A 27,565-nucleotide genomic window follows, 5' to 3' on the forward strand; every position below is an offset into this window, starting at 1 on the left:
GGAACTGCCACTGGTTGTCTTCAAATACTGGCTCAACCACTACTGGCTCATCAAGCCTGGGAAGGATGTTTAATTTTTCACTGCTTTCAGTTTCTGCAGTTGTAAAGTTGAAGCAATTATAGTGCCTGATTCATAGGGTTATAATATGTTTAGTGTAGTGTCTGGCATATAATAAAGTGTTCAAAACCAAGAAAGAGTCAAACAATATTTGCTGTCATCTTGTGAACACTAATTTTTTTTCTCTAGTTTTTTTTTCTCTGTTATATTTGCATAAGCTTCCATTTAATTGATATATCATAACATCAGGACATTTCACCCCTAAACACTTCAGAGTGTATCTAGGATTCAATATTTGTTTCTGACACTTTATTTTTTAAGGCAAAATTTATATACAGTGATGTGCATATATATATATACCTTAAATATATCACTTGATGAGTTTAGACAAATACTGTATCCCAGATCCGTAGCAAGCTATCAAACTTTACCATCACCTCAAAAGTTCTGTTTATACTTCCTCCCAGTCAGTCTCTTGTCTATCCCATAGGGGCAATGGCTCTCTTTTTTATTTTTTTAATTCTCACTATGAATTAGATTCACATGAATAATTTAAAACTTCATAATGAAATCAGACAGCATGTACCCTTTTGTGAAAACTTTATTCCAATTAACATAATGCTTCTGAGATTTATCAATGTTGTATGAATCAATAGTTCATTCCTTTTCATGGCTGAGTAGTATTCCATTGCAGGGACATACCAGAGCTTCTTTACATATTTTCTTCCAGATGGACACCTGAGCTTTTTATAGCATTCAACTATTATGATAAAGCTGCTAGTAACATCCTTGTACCAGTCCTTTTTGGACATCTACTTTTATTCCCCCTGAGCAAATACCTAAGAGCTGAATTACTGGGACATAGTTTAGAAGTATGTTTCATTTAAAAAAAAAAAAAAAAAAAACTGCCAGATATTTTTGCAGAGTAATTGTATAATTTATACTCCCACCAACAATGTGTGAGAATTCTAGATGTCTCACATCCATGCCAATATCTGATTCTTTCAGTTTTTAAACCTTTGGTTATTGCAGTCTCCCTCTTCTGTTTCCAAATAAATACACTTATTCAAAAATTCTGATTTGTATAAGTATGGGTGATTCTTATTTTTTCTTGTGCCTTTTCAGTAAGTTTAATTTTGTAAAAGCATTTTTAGCAATAAATTCAGCATTTTAAAAAATTAAAAAATCAATTTAGCTAAAAACAGTTATGTATGTACTTGTTGTGCAAGTCATTACAGTACTTGTAGCTTGCGATACAATTTCAGGGACTTCTTTACATTGAAATGCAAATATACTATATCCCAAACCAACTGGAGTAAAGATAATGGTTTCAGAGAAATATGTTGGATGATGAAATAAATAATCTGAATTATAATGAAGAAACTACAAAAGAGATTCATGTGAGATATTTGAATATTTATGCTTTTCATATTAAACACAGTTTTTTCTGAAGTGATATTATGTAATATGAGGTTTTTAACATTATTGTTAACTAATTTAATTACTATTATTAGATACAGTCTTTTCATCTACATTTTTAACATTTCACTAATTTAAATTGGCCAAAACTTTTAAGATAATCTTTGCATTGGTAAAATTTGGTTATGTATATTAGTTTCAAAATTCATTTAAACCCTATAGTAGTAACTACAACAACATAAAATTATTACATTCAGTGAATAATTGACAAAATAACACATTTAAAATACATGTAGATAACTTAGCATGACAATCTTTGATCTGGACATTGATTCTAGGAATATATTACACAATGAATGCAACACTGGGACTAAAAATCAGTCCTCCTCCTGCCTCCTAGACTAGCACTTGATCCATTTATTATACAGGCATTCCTCAGAGAAATTTCAGGTTTAGTTCCAAAGCACTGCAACACAATGAATATCATGATAACATGAGTCACACACATTTTTTGGTTTCCCAGTGCATATAAAAGTTATGTTTGCATTATCATGTAGTCTATTAAGCATGTGATTGCAGTATGTTTAAATATATATATACCTTAATTTATAATACTTAATTGCTTAAAAAAATAGTAATGACCATGTGAACCTTCAGTGAGTCCTAATCTTTTTCTGGTGGAGGGTCTTGCCTCAATGTTGATGGCTACTGGCTGTTCAGGCTGGAGGTTGCTGAAGATTGGGGTGGCTGCAGCAATTTCTCTCTCTCTGTCTCTCTCTCTCTCTCTCTTTCTCTCAATGGAGTCTTGTTGTTTTCGCCAAGGTTGAACTTGAACTCCTGGGCTCAAGTGATTCACCCACCTCAGTCTCCCAAGTAGCTGGGACTTCAGGCATGCAGCACCATGCCCAGTTTGACTGTGGTAATGTCCTAAGAATATGGCAATGAAGTTTTCTGCATCAATTGACTCTTCCTTTTACAAAAGATTTATCTGTAGCATGTAATGCTGTTTGATAGCATTTTACCCATAAAACATTTCAAAATTTGAATCAATTCTCTCAAACCCTGCCCAACTGCTTTATCAACTAAGTTTATGTTACATTCTAAATCTTTTTTAAAATTCACTGTTCACAACCTACTCATCAGAAGTGGATTTCATCTAAAGAAACTGCTTTCTTTGTTCACTCATAAGAAGCAACTCCTTGTTTTGTTTAAGTTTTATCATGAGAGTGCAGCAATTCAGTCACATCCGTAAGTAAGCTCCACTTTTAATTCTAGTCATCTTGCTGTTTCCACCACATCTGCAGTTTCCTCCTCCACCAAAGCCTTGAACCTATCAAAGTCATCCTTGAGGGTTGGAATCAACTTTTCCAAACTCCTGTTAGTGTTGATATTTTGACCCCTTCTCATGAATCACAAATATTCTTAATGGCATCTAGAATAATGAATCTTTTCCAGAAGGTTTTCAGTTTGCTTTGCCCAGATCCATCAGAATAATTATGTCCATGGTAGCTATAGACTTATGAAATGTATTTCTTAAATAATAAAACTTAGAAGTTGAAATTACCTCTTGATTGATAGGTTGCAGAATGAATGTTGTGTTAGCAGGCAGGTAAGCAATATTCAACTACTTACACAATTCCATCAGAGTTCTTGGGTAACCAGATGCACTGTCAATGAGCAGTAGTATTTTGAAAGGAGTCTTTTTCTGAGTAGTTGATCTCAACAGTGGGCTTCAAATATTCATTATAGAATGCTATAAAAAGATATGCTGTCATCTAGGCTTGGTTGTTCCATTTATAGAACACAGGCAGAGTAGATTTAGCATAATTGTTCAGGGCCCTAGAATTTTTGGAATGGTAAATGAGTAGTGGCTTCAGCTTAATGTCACCAGCTGCATGTCACAGTCAGCTGACCTATGTGTCACCATCACCAGCTGTATGTCATCATCAACCTCTCCTTTGAAACTCTGAAGCCAGGATTTGACTTCTTCTCTCTTTTAACTATAAAGTACTAGATAGCATCTTCTTACAATAGAAGGCTGTTTCATCTACATTGAAAATCTGTTTAGTGTAGCCATCTTTATCAGTGACCTCAGCTCATCTTCTGGATAACTTGATGCAACTTCTGCATCAGCACTTGCTGTTTCACCTTGCACTTCTATGTTATACATATGGCTTCTGTCTTTAAACCTCATGAACCAAACTCTGCCAGCTCTCAGCTTTTCGTCTGGAGCTTCCTCACCCTCTCTTAGCTTACCTGAAATTGAATGGAAATAGGGCCTTGCTCTGGATTAGGTTTGGTTTAAGAGAATGCCGTGGCTGGTTTCATCTATCCAGACCCCTTAAACTTTCTCAGTATTGCAGTGAGGCTGTTTTGCTTCCTTATCATTCGTGTGTTCACTGTCATAGCACTTTTAAACTTCTACAAGAACTATTCCTTTGCATTCACAGCGTGGCTTACTAGATAGTGTAAAAGGCCTAGTATTCAGCATATCTCATCTTCCAACAAGCCTCCCTTACTGAGGTTAATCATTTCTAGCTGTTGATTCAAAGTAAGAGATACATGACTCTTCCTTTCACTTGAACACTTAGAGGCCATTTTAGAGCTATTAATTGGCCTAATTTTAACATTGTTGTGTTTCATGGAGTAGAAAGGCCTGAGGAGAGGGAGAGAGATGGGGAAATAGTCATTGAGCAGGGCAGTCCAAACATGCACAACATTTACTAATTAAGTTCATTGTCTTATATGTGCATAGTTTGCCGTGCCCAAAACAATTACATCAATGGTAACGTCAATGATCACTGATCACAGACCACCATAACAGATACAGTAATAATGAAAAAGTTTGAAATATTGTGAGAATTACCAAAATGTGACACAGAAACACAAAGTGATCACATGCTATTGGAAAAATGGTGCTGATAAACTTGCTAGATGCAAGGTTGCACAAATCTTTGATGTGTAAAAAAATGCCGTATCTGTGAAGCACTGAAAAGCAAAGCACAGTAAAACGAGATATGCTTGTATTGTGTTGCCTGGAAGGAGGTCTAGTTTAACCTCAGACATCCAAGCAAGAACAACCTTTGCTTTAAAGAAGCATGTGAATCACTCCCCCATGGTCCCTGTGTATGAATTGTGACTAAGAAAGTCACACTAATTAGCACTCAGGTTAGAAAAAAAGCAGACATGGCAAGCATTTGATGACTTTTGGGACATTTTAAAAAAACGATTGTCCCTGAAAATGAAATTTGTAAAGTTTCTATTTCTAGCAAGTTAATAAACAAAGTGTACGAAAATATCTCCTGACAGCACTTGAGTAATTTGCTTCAATCTTAGGAAGTAATGTAAATAAGAAATGGAGAAAGACACCATCCTATTCTTACCCCCTTCCAGGCTTCAGAAGAACTGGAATTAATTTAAGGTACATTAGAAATATTCACAAATGAGTATGTCTTTCAGACCTACAGGCATACAGTTTAACTTTAGGAATTGGGGTTAGATGACAGACTTTAGAGATTTATGTTATGGAGTAGGATATATTTGGGAAAACTCTTCTTTCTAGTAATAATCAGCCACCTTCTCCAGACTCTCTCCATTATTAAGTTCTATAAGTGATTGTCATCATGTCCAGAGCAAAGATAAATTAAAATTAAGGGTAGATATATATTGTTATTTATATAAAATAGGAAAAATGGCATTTTGTGTATTGGAGAGTTATAAACATTAAAAAACATTCAATGGCTTTTCTGGTCCCATTTTTCTCACAATGTCTCAAATCTATTAATATTTATATGTTATGTTTTCTTCCCCTAGAACCTATCAGGCTTTTCTGGACCCATTTTTCTCACAGTGTCTCACCTCTATTAATAATTATATGTAATCATGTTTTATTCCCCTAGAACCCATCAGTTCTATGAGAGGATAGCAACTATATGTAATTGTCTGAAAAGAGTAATCCAATGTACAAACATGCTTTTGTTATTCTTGTTATTTGAATAAACTATTTGAAAATGCCTATTACATTAAATTCATTGTTATAGAATACACTGAAAGAAATGTGTTGAAAGTACCGTAAGTGCAATATATGTATTAGTCATATCTATATCAAGGAGCCTGAGCAATGGTATACATTTTTTGGCTTTGTTTTTTTTCAGTGATTGCAAATGATGGATTTTATGTAATACTGAAAGGCCTAGCTCGACCTCAAACAAATGTGTATAAAAATCTGATTGAAGGAAGTGATTCACCAGTCTCGTTCATACCTCAGAGTTTCCACAGCTTCATTTTGAGTGAAAAATTCAAAAACTCTACACTTGCTAAGATGTACCTACATTCACATGACTCAATGGTAAGAGATGGGTATTTGCTTTTTCTACAAGTAACAAGATAACATGCTTTTGTAAAACTTTATCTCTTCCAGACATTAAGATCCAGTATCTTTAGAGTCCTGAAATATTTAAGATAATATAGCCTTTAAAATATAAATGATATTATTAATATTGACATTTGACTAAACATTTTTGATAAAGGATGCCTTCAACAGCATCGTGACAACTGGCAAGGTTTGTATGGTATATTTGATAACAGACAAGGTTGATGTGGCTGGATCCCTGAAAGAAGGATAATAGTAGTTTCAGATAAGGGAGAGAGAATAGGTGATTTGAGGACAGAGAGACAGGAAGACTAATTGATTACGAAGGACCTTTAATTCAAGTCAAGAAATGTGTGTTTATTATGTTTGTCACAAGAGCAATGCTACGATAGTCAAGTAGTTAATTTCATTACATTCAGAAATTCTTAATTGAGGAAAATATTTTGCATCTATATAATATTTCAAGACTATTAGCTGGTCAAAATTGAAAAGTTCCATATCTTTGTAAATCTCTGGATACTCCACATAGGATAGAGGTCTGAATTGACTAGAATTGTGGCTGATAGTTCTCAATTTAGGGTGATCAAGATGTCCACAGTAGAAAAGAGTCAAATAACCAATTAAAACCAAATTATTTGGCATTATGGGGTACAATCAGAAAAATCCAGAACTAATATCACATTCAAGAGAAATAAGCATGGATCATACCCAGAAAGAAAGACAAGGATAAAAATAAACAAGCCTATAAAAGTGTATTATTCATTTCACACGAATGAATGATGTTTCTTCTTGTTAGGGATGGAAAAAAAATGCATTTGCCATGTCAGTGGCCACATATAACGGATCTAAAGCTATTTTAATCTGCTCTAGCAAATATGCCACGTTTAGCACAACAGCTATAATTAGGGCTGTTTCCTGATTTAATTTCTAGTAGTTGAATTCAGACTTCAAAGACCCTTTTTTTTTTTGAATGTTCAAACTCATATATTAAATGGGGATATGATGGGAATCACCAGAGCTGTATTCTGCTTTAGGTCTTTAGGAGCAGTACTAATTTCTGGCATTCCACCTGAGATGTGATATTGTTTTCAATTTCCTATCTTGACCAGAGTGAGGAAAAGGGTAGAGAGAAGTTTCAGAGGCTTCCACTTAATCTTTACTGTGATAGCTCTTACTGCACAGGCCAAGAAACCAATGTGGAAACTCTACCCACTACCACATATCCATTTAAATTATGCTTTTAGGGACCACGGATATTGCCCATGGGGTAGGCTTATGGACCCAGTGAAGCCACTGGGAACCAGACCTGAACCAAAACTCTACTTTTTAGAAATTCTGCCTATTTATTCTCTGTAACAGGTGACCATGATCACATTTTATGTATCAAGGCTTTAATGTCACTATCTCAAATTTTAGAGCTCCACTTCTCCATCTGGGCCCCAGCCTTAGAATAAAATAATTAAAAAAAAAAAAATACTTGCCAAGGTTGAGACTGCTATAGTGGAGCTCCAGAGAGCATAGATATGAATATATTTCTATCTATGTGCATATCTATCTAGCTCTCTATCATCTATGTATCTGTCTACCTACCTACCTACCAATTATCTATCTACCTACCTGTCTATTTATATTCCAAGTCAGATTCTCAGATTTTTCTGCCCTCTAACTGTTGAAAATGAGATTTTCTTTATATGCAGTCAAAGAACCCTTGGATTAGATAATTCATCTTAAATGGGTGATTAATTTTCCTCTTCCTTTTATTGTATTCCTTTAGTGCACTGAGAGCTCCAGGCAGCAATCATCCTATGCCATGGTCCTTATAAATACTCATTCTACAATAATCTCAAACATCTGAGATATTGTACCTTCCAGTGCATTCCCTTCTATTAGTACCTAATGCCTGCTTAACATCATTAAAATTTTATCGGTGGTACTGATACAGCGTGTCAGAGACTAGCAGTACTCCAGTGATAGATTTGTATTGCTACCTGGCTGGCAGGCAGTTAAGCTCTACAATATTTTTTCTACTTTAGTAAAATATTTTGAAACAAATGAAAAGATAGAAATCAAGGCAGACAATTTTAACTTGCATCAACTCTGTGGTTTTTGTTGTTAAGTTTGCAGAAGGACAAGTGTATGATTATTGATAAATTTATTTCACATTGCTAAAAACTTAAAAGTATCCTTGCTAACCCTGTCCCCTGTAGAAATTATGAGTTTAGCTGGTGTTATGAAACATGCTGCTCTTTCCCTATTTTAAAAATTTCCCTTTTTGTGTATTTACTTAGCGGTCCTTTTTCAAATAAAAATATTACTATTTCCAAAGATTTGTGTCTAGGAGAGTTTTGTAGTTTTGTACACGTAAAGGGCTATATTTTTCTTTCTCCCTTTTTTTGGCTTTTTTTTAAAAAACCATTATTTGCTTTTTTATTGCATTGTAACAGAGAACCGAACAACTAAGAAGAAAAAAGTTATAACATTTTCATGCTTCAATTTTACCCTCCAACAGTTTGATATACAAATGGGGATCATTTGAGTATAGCAAACATAAGGTGAAAAACATCTAATCCAAGGATCAAATTTATTTCTCATGAGATAATATATAGTTCTGAATAAAAATTGTTAAAGCTCCAAGCATCTGCTGTTCTTCCTCTTTACTACACACTGGACGAAAAATGAGTGTGGTATAAATGTACAGTGAAACAATTTTTTTGCTTTTCTCAACATAGATTTACACATTGAAACTGAAAACTTTTTCATTAGAGTTAATTATGTAAGGAAAGAGATAAAAAATTACACATTTATTTACAAGATCACCAACTTAATGCTTCTAAGTAGCTTTTAGTTTTTCTAATTAGTCTTACAACTTTTAAAATTATAATAAATACATTCAAATTTCTTAGAGACATCTCAGCATAGATATAGTATGGTCTGTGCCAAAACACACACACACATACACACACACATGCACTTCTATATTTTATATTTATATACTTATATATTTAACATTTGTTGCTATCTGCAATAAAACATATTTTACTAAAATCTATTTTTGCTGTGATTAAATTCAGCAAAATTATAAAAGCAAATTATTAAGTTGAAGATTCTCAATAATTATTAAAATAACTTTCTAGTTTGTTAGTAGTAGTTTTCTTTGAAATACATTTGGAACTATGTGGAAAAAACTGATAAAAATATTTAATATATTCAACAAGCAGGGCCCAGTAAGGGTAAAATTATAAAATAGTAATTTGGTGTTTTTTTTTACACCAAACTTTTCAAACAAGTGGTGTAGTATTACTCTTCCATGATACCTGGATCCTAGCACCTCAATCAGATCCTAGGTATTAATGAATAACCTCACTCTTTTTGCTCTTACAAATTCCAATCCTGTTTTTATATCAAATTTTCAAACTTTCATGTTTGATACTCAGCTTGTGCCTTATTGTGCCATAGAATCCAGCAGCAGGAAACATAGTTTAAATTGGTCTATCCCCGCTTCTTTCTTTGCATGCTCTTTACTCACTAGCTTGGCTTTCTGGTTCTTTCCAGTGAGGAAAGGAAGGAGGCTGGGAATTAAAGGCAAAATGGTAACGGGACCTTCTGTGACTGGATGTCCAAATGTAGGCTGGTTTTCTCAGGGTGTTGCTCCTCCTGCAGTCCCCTGGAGCGGGTGTTGCCTCCCAGAGGGCTTTTTAATACTGTACCCTGGATCCCTGGCTTCAGGCAGTGACCCCTTGAATCTCTTTTTAGGGTCAATTCTTCCCTCCAGGAGGTTCTCCAGGGTTCTTCCCTTTTCATACAGTTTAGCTGGATACTTTTTGTGTGTCCCCCCAGTTGATGGGCTAGGGAAAGTTTCAAGTTTACTCTACTACATTTCTATGTCCTCATTCTGAGCCCAGAGGTCACTGGGAATAGAGGAGAAAGAAAACTTCAGTACTCTAAAATTTGTCATGAAGCAGGTATCTTTCGATCTTTGCTGTCAACTTTCTGATCTCATTTCTCAAGAGGATCTGGAATTTACAGTTGAAGGAGTTTGTGCTCATTTGAGACACTACTTGAAATTATGGACTTTGAATCTTATACTTACAATAGCATTCAGCACAAAAATCTGTACATGGAAGTTTTTTTTTTTAATTTTTTATTTTTATTTACTTATTTATTTATTTTTTTGAGACGGACTCTCGCTCTGTTGCCCAGGCTGGAGTGCAGTGGCACAATCTCAGCTCACTGCAAGCTCTGCCTCCCGGGTTCACGCCATTCTCCTGCCTCAGTCTCCCGAGTAGCAGGAGTACAGGTGCCCGCCACCACGCCTGGCTAATTTTTTTTGTATTTTTAGTAGAGACGGGGTTTCACCATGTTAACCAGGATGGTCTTGATCTCTTAACCTCGTGATCCGCCCTCCGCGGCCTCCCAAAGTGCTGGGATTACAGGCGTGAGCCACCGCGCCCGGCCCATGGAAGATTTTTGAATAGATAACAGTGAAAGTGTCTAGCAGGGTGTCTCATACTAATCCTGGAAAAATAATTACAGCCTCGCTACTTTGGTCTAGGAATGAGATTACAAGGGCATGGAATACACAGTGATTCAATTCTTAGTTTTTGCCTATGTAAAAAAATAGTTTAAATAATAGCGTATCAATACCAGTGCATTAAAAAAACAAAATGATATTTATTTGTGATCATTTTGGAAGCTATAATAATACCATTTATTTTCTTGGTAAGATAGGAAAAGGCAATGGTTCTACCTCTCTTTGCAACTGTGTAAGTTGGGGAACCAGAGATAATAAGCATATGTAGAGAATGTAAGTCAAAAATAAAATTCTAAGGCTCCAGCTAACTGAATAGACCCCTCCTCTCAGCCAAGAACATTACAAAGTTAACCTGAAAAAGTAGTTGAGGGCATAATTGCCAGGGGGGTCAGACATTCCTCATTATACCCTCTTGCTTTTGGTATTCAGGCACAACTGACCAGCATTAATGTTAAAACAGAGACCTTAAGACTGACAAAACATTCTTTGTAGCCGTAAAATACCAACATGACAGATGGCAGGCCCTGGAAGATATTGAAATATTTTACCCCAAAATATATTTCTCTGACATATTGTGAAATGGCCCTGCAAAGCTGACTCCTGTGGGGAAAATCTACATTCTGTAGAAAATTGCCTTCCCTTTCCAGGTCTTTTTCCTGATACAAGAGAAAATTAGCTAAGAATCTGGCCCCTTTTTAAGTCTGATAAGAAACATTTACAATCTATTATGTCTGAAGCCTGCTACCTGGAGGCTTCATCTGCATAATAAGAACCTTGGTAGCTACAACCCTTTATATTAATGCAAATGCTTTATATTAACCCTTTATATTAATTAACCCTATTCTATTGATTCAAGATCTTTAAATAATAGCTTAACTCTTTCAACCGATTGCCACTCAGAATGTCTTTGAATCCACCTGTGACCTAGAAGGCCCCTCTTGGAGTTGTCCTGCCTTTTCAGATAGAACCAATGCACATCTTACATGTATTGATTGAGGTTTTATGTCTCCTTAAAATGTATAAAACCAAGCTGGAGTTCAACCACCTTGGGCACATGTTCTTAAGACCTCTTGAGACTTTGCCTTGTGCCACAGTCACTTATATTTGGCTCAGAATAAATCTCTTCAAATATCTCAGAGTTTAACTTTTTTCATAGACAATAATTTAATTGCTCATGGCATAAACTTAATTGTTGATATTTATATTAATCTTAATGGGACTAAATCCCAACTCAAAAGTATTCCTTATTTTCTTGTATCAATTACTAGCTAGTGAGTCAATTACAAAAAATCTGAAAAAGGACAGGGTGGAGGGAGGAAATGTGGTGAAATCAACCTTCTGCCAGTATGTATATTTCCTTAATTTACAATAAAGATATTTTGAGCAAATTAATCATTAAACCATCAAATCCTAACTTTTCCATTTCCCAAATACAAAATATTTCTAACCTGTGTTATCAGCACAACCTGTATTATTCAAGCTGAGGATAATGGAGCCATGAGTATTTTATGCATACTGCCCATTACATCTGAGGTTTTATCAGGTATCTAGAGAAAATTCAGAAGGCTTTGATAAATGGTGGATCCAACTAAAGAAAGAATATCTCATTTCATAAAGCAGTTGAATAGCAATTTCATCTTCACATCCTGGATAAAACTCAACCAATTATTTTCAAACAAGAACATATTCCAATTAATTTTAAGTTCTGTGTCAAGCAGACTATTGGGATATCTTGGAAGAGTAAAGGCAAAGTCATGTTGGATAAGGACAAGGAATTTAAGATATTTAATTCTGCTGCCTCCAGATTTCTGATAATGGGTGCTGCCTGACCTTCTGTGTACACCATTCCCTGTGGTCAGTGCTCCATATTCTTTTACTTGCCTCTTCATTATCCAACATTCTTCACAGATTCATTCCCAGTGTGGTCTTACCTTGGTTCCCTACATCTTTTACCTCATTTATTCATGGGCATTTTTAAAAATGGTGTTTTATAGAGCGTATTTTTAATATGCAACACAACTCCATTAAAAACCAAAATGAAAGGCAACTAGAAAAAGAAACTAAAGTTTCCAATTTAAGAAACACATATAAATTATTCATGACGCAAAACAGGAGTCACAATAAAAAATCAAAACTATTTCAATTAAACAAAAACATAAATATCACATATCAAAACAAAAATACCATGAATCAAAACTTGTAACATATATATGCAGTGAAAAAAGATACAGAATGTGATTTGCTATTTAGTATTGATCTACATGTGATCAGAGTATAAAGTTTACGTTTTGTTTTTTAATTTAAAAAAAATTTGTACAAATTTATGGGGAATATGAAACCCAAAAATCTGAGGCAGGTCTCAGTTAATTTAGAAAGTTTATTTTGCCAAGGTTAAACACGCATGCCCATGACACAGCCTCAGAAGGTCCTGATGACATCTGCCCAAGGTGTTCAGGGCACAGATTGGTTTTATACATTTTAGGGAGAGATGAGACATCAATCAATATATGTAAGAAGTACATTGGTTCCATCCAGAAAGGTGGGGACAACCTGAAGTAGGGAGGGGGCTTCCAGGTCAGGGGTAGGTGAGGGACAAATGGTTGCATCCTGTTTCTGATAAACCTTTCCAAAGGAGGCAATCAGATATGCATCTATCTCAGTGAGCAGAAGGATGACTTAAATAAAATGGAAGGCAGGTTTGGCCCTGACAAGTTGCCGGCTTGACTTTTTCCTTTAGCTTAGAAATTCTGGGGCCCCAAGACTTTCCTTTCACAGTCCCATGTGCAATTTTGTTGTAAGTATATAATTGATAGTGATCAAGTCAGGGTATTTAGGGTGCCTAGCTCCTGAGTGTAATACATTTTTGTTTAACAATATCACCCTCCTTGCTTATCAGATGTTGAATTTATTCCTTGTAACTGTTTTTATACCCTTTAACCCAATTCTCTTCATCTGCCCCTCCTCCACTTACTCATAGACACTTAAATGGTTCTTTGCTGCTTCTAGGTGTCCCCTGACTCATATCCCAGCTCCCAGTGTTAAGATGACTTCCTTTAAGTCAGGGATCTTATTTTTCTCTAATGCGTAGTATAGTATGCTAGGAGCTTTTAAGGTGTTCAATAAGAATAAATTAAATTAAATCTAGTTAAATTTAATTAGACAGAGCCTTCAAAATGTCAAAGATGATCTGTGAAATGAGCTTTGATTCAACTAAATTGCAACTGATAGAGGATTTAATCTATATTGATTAAAGTTCAGTTATATTACATTTATTTTATCTAAATTGATGTTTAAAATATATATGATTATTTTATTCTTAAAATAAAATGTAAATGTTAGAATATTCAGATGTTCAAAACTAAAATGTCAATCAGGAAATATTTTTACTATAATAATGGCATTGGAACTTAACATCTAATTATCTCTCTGATCATTAAAATATTCAATACTGATAGCTTGTAATATATTTATAACATGAAGATATTTCTTAATCATCCCAACATATAGTTGCCTTTTGTTTTCATCAAGAGTTAAAATGTGTGGTGTAACTAAAAGTAAACATTAGATCATAGTAAATTTACTACTGTTTAAAAATAAATACGAGAAAAAGTAAAAATTATACTTTGTATAAGATTTTTACAACTCTTCTATTATAAAAGCAATAAAAGGGTTATGTTTATTGGTACATATTAAGTCTGTTTGCCAATGCTTTTTTAATAACATCATAAAATAAGAAGACTTCACATATAAACATTAACTCAGATATTTCATTTCAAATACATACACTTAAATAAAATTAAAGTTTTCATTTCTTTAATCTTCCCCCCATTTTTTTTAATACAACTGTTTGTTATTTGACTACATTTATGAAGACATCAAAATATAATCAAGCTTGCTGTTGTTTATCTCATTATATTAAGTATTATATTCAAAGATTAAATAATTTCAACTTTATGTAAATTAAAAATAAGTGTTAAATTTGAAGGTAGGAAAATAAGTATAGTTTCTGGTTTATGGATGTTTGCATGCCTTCTGTGAAATGCCAGATATTGTGTACTCATTTTACTTTTGTCTTCTTTGTCTTTTTATCTATTAATTTATAAGCCTTTTGAGTATCGTAGTGATATAATTTTTTAATATACATGTGTTACAAATATGATTTTTAAAATATATTGTTGATATTCTCACTTTATCGTTCTTTTATTATTATGGATGTATTAATTGTTTTTTTCTTTGTTAATATTTGCTTTCCCATTATTGGCAGTATTTATGATAAGAAAACTAATAATAATTGAGTACTTACTATATGCCCATTTCATTTAAAGTACCACAGGTTCTTGAACTAATATCTCATATCCATTGGTTTATTTTGCTTTAGTGCCTATTTTATCTTCATACAATTTTCCAGAACTGCTGCCTTAAGCCCAGTGTTTTCAGTTTTCTGTTTTGTTGTTTTTTTGTAATTGCCTTGGGATTCTTTGCTCCTCTAATTTTTAAATTTTTCTGGCAAACACAAAATGATGAAAAGATGAGGCAAGCTTGGTCTATAATTTTTATTCTGGCAAACCTGTTCTGTAATTTTTCCATTACTTCTGAAAAAAGCTTATTTATATTCATTTCCCATGTCATAATTTCCATTATCTCTTTCTGTCATTAATTAGATTGGGAATGAGAAGCTTTTGGGTTTGCAGAACCCATAATGGATGATGCCAGTAACTATCAGAATTGTTGACAACAACATAAGCTTTGAGTATAGTCTGTAACTTTTAAATATAGATTTTATTTCTTTTTGAGGCTGAAAATCATTTCATGAAAGTTGTTTGAGAATTTGGTCTTAATCTCTGTATCAGTTAAGAGAGGTTTGGTTTATGTTATCTAAATTATTACTAATGACTTAAACAATAAGAATATTTTTTATCTCATAGAAAGTCTTCGAGATAGATGACTTTAGGGATTAGTTAATTTAGAACCACAACAAAGTCACCTGGACACAGAGGCTCCCCTATCTTTCCATCCTGTCATTTTTAGAATGCTGAATTTCTTCCTCAGATTTGCACCTTAATTGTTAGCACTCCTCCAGGCATGGGAGAGCAGCACTCCCCAATCTTTTCAGTACCAGGGATCAGTTTTATAGAAGACAATTTTTCCACGGACTAGGGGTGGGGGATGGTTTTGGGATGTTTCAAGAGCATTACACTTATTGTGAACCTTATTTCTATTATTATTATATTGTAATATATAAATAAATAATTATACAACTTCTTATAATGTAGAATCTGTGGGAGCCCTGAGCTTGTTTTCCTGGAAGTAGATGGTCCCATCTGGGAGTAATTGGAGACAGTGACACCGGAATTATGTTGCCTATGTCCAGTCTACTCCATAATCTTGTTTTGGTTACTGTCACTACAAAGAAAACCCTGCTTCACAAAGATAAGATATTGGAAACAGGAGCAGGCTTTTCACTGCTTTTGTGGCAATCTCAGGATAATCTCCAGCTTGACTTTAATCCAGAACATATGGAGATTTGAAATTGTCTCAAACATACTTTTAAGGCCACCATCATTTGTGATATCAGGCAGTTGATTCTCTTCTAGCATGGACAAAGTCCATTCATCTGACTTGTTCTCAAATGAGTTGCAGATCCATTCCTTCCCAGTTCAGTGCTCTTTTCTAGTTTGGAAGTAATGGTGAAACTCTTTTGAAAGTTGAGAGAGGTGATCATGGACCAGCTCGGAGTAAGAAGGCCCTGGCTGAGTCTCTTTCAAAATCTCTACTAATGTCTGAAACATGTCAGAAATTCCAGTCTTCCCTCATTGCCCCATAATTCCAGTTTGGCTTTGAATGCAACTACTTTATCTGATGGCTTGAACACAGTTGTCAGTCTTCCTTGAAGTGACAGATTGAGTTCCTTGACCAGGTTGAATGTGCCACACAAGTAAGCAAGTTTTGCGATCCATTCTGCCTCACTGAAGTATGCTGCCAGGGGTGACTTTTTCTATAAGAAGTCTCTGGAGTGGCTCTCATAACTCAAAAACTCTGACTAGTGATCTACCTTTAGACAGCCCTCTCATTTCAGAGTATAAGAGAAGACGTGTTTGCTCTGCATCCATCTCTTCATAGAGTTGCGCAAACAGATGTGAGTTAAGGGTATTTAATGTGGTTGATAATTTTAATTACATCCTGCAAAATGTGGTTAAGTTCAGGTGACATTTTCAGTTGTGAAGTTCAGGTGACATGGCATTTTTCAGCTAGCCATCATTTCTCTATGGGTGACATGGTGCATAGACTCATATTCAGAAGTGGCCTCGTTGACCAGAGTGGTGAAACCAGAAAACTGTACAGTCATGGCAGCCACTTCATCCATGCATACTTACACAAAATGAACAATTTCCCTGATATGCAGTCATTCAAAGACTTGAATAGTTCTGCAGCTGTGGTGGTGTTGGTTGGCCAAAAATTTGCCCATAACATATTCTCATGTACATCCTCCTGAAAAATATATCACACAAAACCAAGAATTGTAGCCCTGTTGTCAACATTGGTAGACTCATCAATCTGGGTTGTGTACCATGGTGACTCATTAATCCTTTCTAACAATTGTGCTTCAATATCTTCTGCTGTTTCATCAATTCATCTAGTTATAGTGCTAACTGAAAAGGGAACACATGTCACCTTTTAAACTGCAGTCTCTCCTAAATGTTCACAATGGATGTTTTCAGTAGCAGGTAGGATCAACCTTTACCAGCAGTAAAAGACTTCTTAGCATTAGCAATGCAGTTAGCCACTAAGGGTGATGCTGTCAGTGCAGACACATTTGTTAAAGTGGTGTCCTTCAATAATTGCTTCTATTCTTTGTGTTCACATTTTTTTCTTTTGAAAAACTCCATAGCTTGTCTTTTAATACAGGGTGCTTGATCGCCATGTGGAGAAGCAGCTTTGAAGATTTCATAGCTTCGTTGAATAGCCTGTTGCCATGTGTTATATAAAGCAGGATTGGAGTATGTGAATCACCTGTTGCAGTGAATCTGCAATTTAAATCGGACTCTTGGTATTTTCTTTTAAATACAACTTTCTTTTGTTGGCAGTCATAGAGTCTTCTGTTGGCCCCTCATTGGGTCTTTACCCCTTTTCAAAGAAATATTCCAGTGACATTTGGTTTTTACTCATTTTGGCTAGGGTTAGCTTGTGGACTTACCAAAACTGTGACTGAGACAAGTATACAGTGCAGGAAAGAGGGGTAAACAGAAGTGGTAAATAAAATAATGAGTGGGCCTCGTGTGGACTAAAATAAGTGTCAGATTCTGACTTAAAGCCTGCCACCAGAAGCAACTATACAGTTGAAATATATCAACTCACTTACTACTATAATGCCTGCCACCAGGTGCAGCTTAATTGTCACTTGCCACTCACTGATAGGGTTTTGTTATGAGTCTGCAAGCAATTGATTTATTATGGTCTCTGTGCATTCAAGCCTCTCTGCTAATATTAATCTGTATTTGCAGCTGCTCCCCAGTACTGGCATCACTACCTCAGCTCCAAGTCAGATCATCAGGCATTAGATTCTCATAAGGAGCACACAACCTAGATCCCTCCCATGCCCAGTTCACAATAGGGTTCATGCTCCTATGAGAATCTAATGACACTGCTGATCTGACAGGAGGCAGACCTCGGAAGGTAATACAAGTGATGGGGAATGACTGTAAACATAGATGAAGCTTTTCCTGCTTGCCCATTACTGTGTGTCCTGATTCTTAACAGGCTACAGACCAGTATAAATCTGTAGCCCAGGAGTCATGGACCTCTAGGATAGAGGATGTTTCTTCATTGTGTTTGTACCCCTTTATCTGTGAAGAAAACATTTCCACAAAATGCACAGAAGGCACAGACTCACATTTCCATCCCATTGGCCAGACTAGGTTATAGGTCTACCTTTCAATCCCAAATTGATAAAAGTGAATATAACCACCATTATTAGTTTAGAGCAGTTAATTAAGATTCAGTCCCAATAACTAGGTTCTTGATCTATGTGCACTTTGCAGCCTAATGCCTAACCAAATCAGGCTTCTGTTAGCAAGCAAAACAGGAGTGAAGTGCTATTGACTAGATGAATATGTTTCTGATGCCAAATTATCAGGAGTTAGTTTGACAGTATGCAAGATAACTTAATCATCCAGTAGATTAGAAAGGCTCATAAAAACAGGACCGTTGAACTTAAATATAAAACTTCAAACTATTAGAAGATATCATTGGAGAAACTCTTTGGGACATTGATCTGAGCAAAGATTTCTTGAGTAATATCCCAAAAGGATAGGCAACCAAAGCATAAATAGAGAAACGGGATCACATCTAGCTGAAAAGTTTCTGCCCAGCAAATGAAACAATCAACAAAGTGGATAGAAAACCCACCAAATGAGAGAAAATATTTGCAAACCACCCATTTTAAAAGGGATTAATAACCAGAATTTATAAGGAGCTTAAACAACTCAATAGCAAAAAATGAAATAATCTAATTACAAAATGGACAAAAGATCTGAATAGCCATTTCCAAAACAAGGCATACTAATGGCCAACAGATATATGAAAGAATGCTCAACATAATTAATCATCAAAGAAATGTAAATCAAAACTACAATGAGATATTATCTCACTCCAATTAAAATGGCTGTTATCCAAGACAGGTAATCACAAATGTTGGCCAGGATATGGAAAAAGGGGAACCCTTCTACACTGTTGGTTGGAATGCAAATTAGTATAGGCACTATGGAGAACAGTATGGGGATTCCTTAAAAATCTAAAAACAGAACTACCATGTGATCCAGAAATCTCACTACAGAGTATATATCCAAAAGGAAGGAAATCAGTATATCAAAGATATATCTGCTCTCCCATGTTTATCGCAGCACCATTCACAATAGCCAAGATATGGAAGCAATATAAGTGTCCATAAACCAGTGAATGAATAAAGAAATGTGGTATATGTACATAGTGGGATATTATTTAGCCATAAAAAGGATAAAATCCTATCATTTGCAACAACATAGATTGAACTGGAGGACATTATGTCGAGTGAAATAAGCCAGGCACCGAAAGAGAAATATTACATGTTAGCACTCAAATGTGGGAGCTTAAGGAAAAAACTGAACTCATGGACATAGAGAGTGGAATGATGTTTGTCAGAGGCAGAGTGTTGCGGAAGTCAGGGACCCCAAATAGAGGGACCAGCTGGAGCCATGGCAGAGGAATATAAATTTTGAAGATTTCATGGGCATTTATCCGTTCCCAAATAATACTTTTATAATTTCTTATACCTGTCTTTAATCTCTTAATCCTGTTATCTTCATAAGCTGAGGATGTACTTCACCTCAAGACCACTGTGATAATTGTGTTAACTATACAAATTGATTGTAAAACATGTGTGTTTGAATAATGTGAAATCAGTGCACCTTGAAAAAGAACCAAATAACAGCAATTTTTAGGGAACAAGGGAAGACAACCATAAGGTCTGACTGCCTGCAGGGTTGGGCAAAAAGAACCATATTTTTCTTCTTGCAGAGAACCTATAAATGGATGTGCAAGTAGGAGAGATATCGCTAAATTCTTTTCTTAGCAAGGAATATTAATATTAATACCCTGAGAAAGGAATGCATTACTGGAGAGAGGTCTATAAATGGCTGCTCTGGGAATGTCTGTCTTATGTGGTTGAGATAAGGATTGAGATATGCCCCTGGTCTCCTGCAGTACCCTCAGGCTTACTAGGGTGGGGAAAATACTCCACCCTGGTAAATTTGTGATCAGACCTTGTATAAATTTGTGGTTCTCTGCTCTCAAACTCTGTTTTCTGTTGTTTAAGATGTTATCAAGACAATACATGCACCGCTAAACACAGACCCTTATCAGTAGTTCTGCTTTTGCCCTTTGCCTTGTGATCTTTGTTGGACCCTTATTAGTAGTTCTGCTTTTGCCCTTTGTCCTGTTCCCTCAGAAGCATGTGATCTTTGCTCAGCTTTTTGCCCTTTGAAACATGTGATCTTTGTACCTACTCTCTGTTATTACACCCCCTCTCCTTTTGAAACCCTTAATAAAAAACTTTCTGGTTTGAGGCTCAGGTGGGCATCACAGTCCTACCGATATGTGATGCCACCCCCAGCAGCCCAGCTGTAAAATTCCTCTCTTTGTACTCTTTCTCTTTATTTCTCAGTTGTCCGGCACTTATGGAAAATAGAAACAGCCTACATTGAAATATTGGGAGTGGGTTTCCCTGATAGAAGAGAAAGGTAGCAGGGGCTGGGGGATAAAGTGGGATGGCTAATGGGTGCGAAATTACAATTGGATAGAGGAAGTAAGGTGTTGTATTTGGTAGCACAATAGGGTGACTATAATCAGTAATAGTTTATTGCATATTTTCAGATAACCAAAATAATGGAATTGCAATGTTCCTAACACAAAGAAATGATAAAAGCTTGAGGTGATAGATACCCCAATTACCCTTATTTTATCTCTGTACATTGTATTATTCCCCTATCAAAACATCACATGCACCCATAAATATATGTTACTGTTATGTACTCTTAATAATTAAAATATTAAAATTAGAAAAATAAAAATTATAAATTATAAATACATATAGAACCCTTGAGATCATTAGTAAAATTTCAGGGTCCTAGTTCTTGTGATGTTTTAGGGCCCTAGTTCTTCCTAATGTTCTGAATGTTGGGCATGACTGATATGTTAGTAATACAACAGTCTTTCTTAGAAATTGGATTGAGGCCTGGGCGCATTGGCTCATGCCTATAATATCAACACTTTGGGAGGTCCAGCCAAGTGGATTGCCTCAGGTCAGGAGCTTGAGACCAGTCTGGCCAACAAAGTGAAACCCCGCCTCTACTAAAAATACAAAAAATTAGCTGGGCCTGGTAGCAGGCACCTGTAATCTTAGCTACTCGAGAGGTTGAGGCAGGAGAATCCCTTGAACCCAGGAGGTGGAGTTTGCAGTGAGCCAGGATTGCACCATTGCACTCCAGCCAGGGCAACAAGAGCAAAACTCTGTCTCAAAAAAGAAAAAAAAATTGGATTGACTACTTTTGTCTAGATAACATTTAGGATTTATTCCTTCCAAATGCTGTGGTACCATTCAGAGTCACATGACCATAAATATATTTCATCGCACTATTTTTCTAATTGTATTCTTTATTTGTTTTAGGGTCATAACAGATAATAGGAAGTTTAGAGTAGAACATTTCATTCTTCTTACACTGGCTGGGTCTCAGACACTCATCTGTTATATGAAGAATTCTTCTGTATTTATCTTTTTTTTAAAAAAAAATACATATATACTTCCAAGCAAACTTTCTTTGAAGAAAATATTTTTTTTCTGACATGATGGATATAGGTAGATTTGAAACCCATCATTGTGGAATCCATCTTGATTACTGTATCTGATGGGCAGACTCAGGTATTCCCACATAAATTGATAAGAATTTGAGTGTTTTTGAAGAAACAACAAACACATAAAAACATTTAAATTAGATTTAGTCCCTGGTGACATTTCTGACATTCATTTTTATTTTTCCATTCTGTTATAATCAGAATTATATTCATTATTATGATAAATATGGTTTGACAGTGGTCCAAGATATATTAAATCTTTTCCATTTTTAGGTTTACTTAAATGAGAAACAAAGTGCACTTTCCCTTCATATCTAAGTATATAAAATTTGTTGACTATTGAATATCAAACAATGATAATTGGCTTTCAATATTTTCTTATTGCAGTGAGTTTTAACATTCAAAATAAATTATGTTTTTAATTCAATAATTACTTTTGCATGAAGAAAGACAATTTCATATCTACACTCTGTAAACTTCTGTATAATCAGAGGAGCAATTAGTTATTTTACTTAGGGAATAAATTAATTAAAAGACATAATTTATTTTTCCACTGGTATTTTAGTATGGTTAACTTAACCTTAAGTAAGCACTTGAGCTTACTTAATTGACTGCTGAGTACTGGAAAAGCAAAAATGTATGCAACCTTGTTCCTGTTTTCAAATTTAAAATCTAGTATGCATTGTTAGTAAAGCTCTGATAGATGTCATGGAGAATCCAAAACTCAGAGGGATTTTTTTCTTGCTTCTAAAGAGTTTACAGTCTAATTGGGGGTTTAAAACATGAAAACATACACAGTAAGTAGCAAGATGAGTTAGTCTCAATTGAGGGATAGATGCTACAGGATGTCAGGTGTGAGATGAGCTGTGTGGCCAAATAATGCCTACTGAGAATGGGAAGCTTGTGATGCACTGTAAAGGAAAAGTAGACTTGGCTAAGTAGAAAGGAGAAAGGGCACATACGTTTACTGCAAAGAATCACGTTTTAAACAATGATTTAGAAATGAGCAAATGCGTGGTACGTGAAAAGTTTGGACAATTCAGTGGACGATGAATAATAGGCAGGTCCAGAGAGGAAGGAGAAAAGAGAAAGCAGAGGTCAGGCTAGGCCAGATTCCCAAGGGTAGTTTAAAAAATAAGCTAAACAGCTAAGCCAATGTAAAGTTTGAATATCTTCTCTTTTTCCCTTTACTCACTTATCAGGGCCACTCCCCACCCTTCTCTGCTTTGCCCTTTACCCCAAGACTGGCCTGCAGGATTACATCTAAGGGCTCTTCTGTCTTCTGGCTTGTAGTTAGAGTCAACCTTGGGAGAGAAGCAGCAGGAGACCAGATAGAAGTAGCAGAGTGGAGATCATAGTGTTTCTTCCCTAGAATCCTCTGCAGAATTTCTGGCTGAATCTAAGGCTGAAGGTTGCAGCTCCTGTCAGATGGCCCTCTCCACACAGTCCTCTAAGTTGTCAGGTTCTAGAAAACACATCCACCTCTCATTATTTAGGCCTACAGGAGGTGCCTGTGCCCTGCCCTTTGCCCCAGGATATTCCATCTGATTTGCCTACATCCTTAATAGCTAGTTTCTTCATTTCGTTCTCATAGTAACCAAGTGCCATGTGGTATCTCTTTTCTGGTAGGTTCCTGACTGGTAGAGAGGGAAATAATGAAGGAATTGTTTTAAGAATGTTAATATTGTGGCAGAAATAGACAGATTGACAAATTAGAACTAGGGAGAAAATTAACAAATAGAAATGAGCATTTAAGGGCCAAATCAAGGTAAAGAAGGTACAATTGCCATTGAGAGATTAGTGACCAAAAGTGATGAACAACAAAAACAGCAACAAAACATTAAACATAAACTAAATAGTCATGAGGATATCAAGAATATGAGAATTGGATGGGAATTGGAATTTATTACATAAAAATATCAACAAGTAAAGGACGAAGTTTGAGTCACTAGTAAAATTCTAGTATCATACACAAAATAGAGGATAAAGATCTCTAAATTAGAGGAGAGAAACAGAATTTTAGATTACAAGTTTTAGATTACATTCCTATGTTCATGGAGAAATGTCCAGTAGAACGTTGAGATGTGACTGGCATTATAGAAATAGGTCAGAAATGGAGAACAGTTTAGGAATATTCCAAATGGTAGTGACACCAGGTCATCAGAGTTGATGAGTTCTCAGGCAATGCAGCCACCTACAGTGAAGAACAGAGACCTGAAGACGAAATCCTTGGAAGAGACTCCCACTAAGCAAGCCTGAGAAGAAAAAGAGGGCAGTAAGAGAAACTGAGAAAAAAATTCCAGAGAGATAGTTGAAAAAGGACTCATAGGGTAATGATTAATAAAGAGCCTATTTCAGTGCTGTGTAGCTTATCATGTGGTTCAATTGAAGTATTTCTGTTTGATTAATAGTCAATAATTTGTGATATAATTTTTGTCATCATAAATATTACAACATGATTAAAATAGGAAAAGGAATATTATTTCTTTGGATGTCCCAATACATCCAAATGGTGTCAACTGCTCTTCCCTCTCTGGGTTTTGGTTTCAATGTAGAGGATTCACATCAACTAAATATTTTTCTCAGTATAGATACGCATGTAGAGGGATGATGCTAATGACTTCACTGTAACAAAGATATAGATAATTTGGAACCATCATCCTTTATTGTTTTTCAAGTTCTTCTGGGGAAATTAAGTCAGGTGGGTTTCCAAGCATCACCTGTTCAAGCAATATGTGAAGTACAATAGCACCCAGATCCCCGCCCCATCCTTAACTGACACTGGACCTTTTAAAAGTATTTTTCAGCACTCCCTTTATTTAGCGTCAGGTCAGTTCCTTGCTTTTATTCTGTTTTGAGGCTACTGTAGTAGAAAATGGGGCAAGAAGAATGTCATTGAAATATTTAGCTTGCTAAATTAAAAAGAAAGTAAAAGCAAAATGCTTTTTTTTTTTTTTCATGGTTGTATTTCAGTAACTAGTTTTAAAGAAAAACTCTATTGCATTGATTTTTTTTTTTTTTTTAATTTTACTACCTGATCTTTAATGCATTCAGTATGGCTATGTGCCAAAGAAGGGGTTTGATTATGGAATAAAATGATGTAATGATATTCTGTAGAGGACAAATCTGTCTACATGCAAAATTACTTAATGCAAAGTTACTTAAGACCCTTTGCATTTCACTTGGATTATGTTATCTACCTCATGGATTTGCAAAAATGTCGATAGAGACAACTTGTAGAAACTTGTGGAATCAAGGGATAATTGGTGCTCAGGAAAGGGAGTGGCATGGAAGATTGAGAAAGAACCACAGGAAACAAGATGTAGATGGTCCAGTAAATAAATTCTCTGCATGTAAAAAATGTACTGAGTAGTTATAATTTATACTTACTGTTAATAGCCTGATAAAATAATGCCTGTGCAAGAAAGTAGAGCTAAGGTGTCAAAGGAGAAGAAATGATTATGGTTTTTTGAGAAAAGAGATCAGAGAAATAACAATATAACAATTTAAATTAACCTATACCTGCCATTTAATATACAGATTTGATAATCTTAAATATTTGAAAAATCTATATAAATATAATGTTTTTAAAAAATAATACTAAAAATAAATATCTGTTGTTATAGTTTTTTAGCATTTAATAGCTATCTTTTCCTCAGTGATTCTGTATGTGACTCTAAGGACACACAGTTAGCAAAGGGCAGGAATTGAGTCAGCTGACAAATTAGAGCCAAACTGAGTGATTCTGTATGTGACTCTAAGCACACACAGTTAGCAAAGGGCAGGAATTGAGTCAGCTGACAAATTAGAGCCAAACTGCCTGACTTCCAACATTGACCCTGCCACTTACCATCTGTGTGGCATTAAGAACGTGCCTTAGCCTTCTGGGTCTCGTTTTTCTCATTTTCTAAAATGACTATTTTAACAAACAACTTCATAGGGTAATTATGAGATTTCAGTGAGTCTTGAGCATGGCACCTAATACATAGGAAGCATTTTATGCCTTAAATAAATAAAATAAGACAAAAAAGACTGATGTTGCAAGATTCATGTATATATAAAATACTCATATGATTTTTAGCTATATATATATATATATATATTTTTTTTTTTTTTTTTTTTTTTGAGACAGGGTCTCACTCTGTCACCCAGGCTGGAGTGCAGTGGTGTGACTTCAGCTCACTACAACCTCCACCTCCTAGGTTCAAGGGATTCTCCTGCCTCAGCCTCCCCAGTAGCTGGGATTACAGGCACACACCACCATGCCCAGCAAAATTTTGTATTTTTAGTAGAGACGGGGTTTCACCATGTTGGCCAGGCTGGTCTTGAGCTCCTGGCCTCAGTGATCCACCTGCCTCAGCCTCCCAGAGTGCTGGTATTACAGGCGTGAGCCATTGTGCTCGGCCCAAAAATATACATTTAAATTAAAAGAATTGTACTCATATCAAGGTGAAAAAAAATAAACAATTATTTGAACAGTTACATTATTTGTTAGAATGCATTTTAGAAGTATTGAATCCAGGTGTCCTGGTTGGGTCTCTTATTGCCTAGCTATGGGAACTTGAGCCGTGAAGAGCTTCACTCAGTCCCAGGTTGCTGTGAAGACTGTTACAGATGAAGTGCTTGGCTGCAGAAGGTTTTGCACAATTGCCAGTAGTTTATTTCTTCTTCAACACATCCATCCCTCTCTGCCCTCTTGGGCCATGAGTTCTGAGTACCAAAATTCTCTCTCCCCATATCTAAAGATCAGTGATTTGGGGGAATTTTTTTAAAAATTTGATTCTATACAGCTTTTTTTTCTTTGCTAGTGCCATAAATATTTAAAGATTTCTTCTGAAATTCTTTACAGCTTCTGAAAATACACGATAATAAATGCTTTGAAGGTAGCTTAATCTTTACTAGTGGTTCCTCTATCAACATGCCTTTCACATTGTGTTGTTTTCCTTTGGAGTTGTTTGGTTTGTTCTACTTGTTCAGGCAACAAACAACCTCAATGTTTTATTCGAATGCACTCTGACATTTCAATTTGTCCCCAAGTTCTGTGGAGTAATGCTTTCTGACCATACCATTTCTTACTTTAGAAGCATTTGGAATTACACTACCAATTATTTGAGATGTGTACTGATATACTCTGTGAATATCTGTGTATAGATTTACTATATTCAGACACAGAGTATCTCTCTGAGTATAGATATTCTATGAATAGGTCTATAATCTGTATAGATATTCAACAAAGACCAAATGCCTAGGTTTGACTATGAAAAAAGTTCCCTGGATTACTGAAGTGTTCCTTATGGATTAGTTACTGCTAGTGAAGTGTTCCTTATGGATTAGTTACTGCTACAGGTTTGAAGTTAATCACAGGGGCCTATGCTTCTTCCTGACTTGTTGATGGCAGAAAATCTAAGTACATTTAGCAATAGTTCAAGAACCATGGTTTGTTCTGATAAAAGAAAAACTTCAGCCGAATTAAATTTAAAACAGTTAAACTGAGTGATGAACCATTGATGAATCAGGCAGCCCCCAGAATCACAGCAGATTCACAGATACTCCAGCGCAGCCACATGGTGACAGAAGATTTATAGACCATAAAAGGGAAGTGATGTACAGAAATCAGCAGTGAGGTACAGAAACAGCTGGATTGGTTACAGATTGGCATTTGCCTTATTTGAACACAGTTTGAACACTTAGCAGTCTATGAGTGGTTAAAGTATGGCTACTGGCATTGGCCAAGACTCAGTTATCATTAGAAGCACATACTACTATGTTAGGTTTTCAGTCCAGTCTGACCGTTAAGCTAG

The 27,565-nt window shown here is 35.5% G+C and overlaps 1 protein-coding gene across 2 annotated transcripts in view; it reads left to right on the top strand.

The window, feature by feature from the left end:
• CNBD1 (cyclic nucleotide binding domain containing 1) overlaps positions 1-27,565 on the top strand; it is a 585,185-nt gene that overhangs the window by 351,248 nt on the left and 206,372 nt on the right. For both annotated transcript variants that reach the window (XM_025394780.1, XM_025394781.1), the window contains exon 6: positions 5,631-5,824. In XM_025394780.1, coding sequence (XP_025250565.1) covers positions 5,631-5,824 — 194 coding nt within the window. The remainder of the gene's footprint in view (positions 1-5,630; positions 5,825-27,565) is intronic.

The sequence above is a fragment of the Theropithecus gelada genome, chromosome 8 (assembly GCF_003255815.1).
Source record: "Theropithecus gelada isolate Dixy chromosome 8, Tgel_1.0, whole genome shotgun sequence".
Taxonomy (NCBI): Eukaryota; Metazoa; Chordata; class Mammalia; order Primates; family Cercopithecidae; genus Theropithecus; species Theropithecus gelada.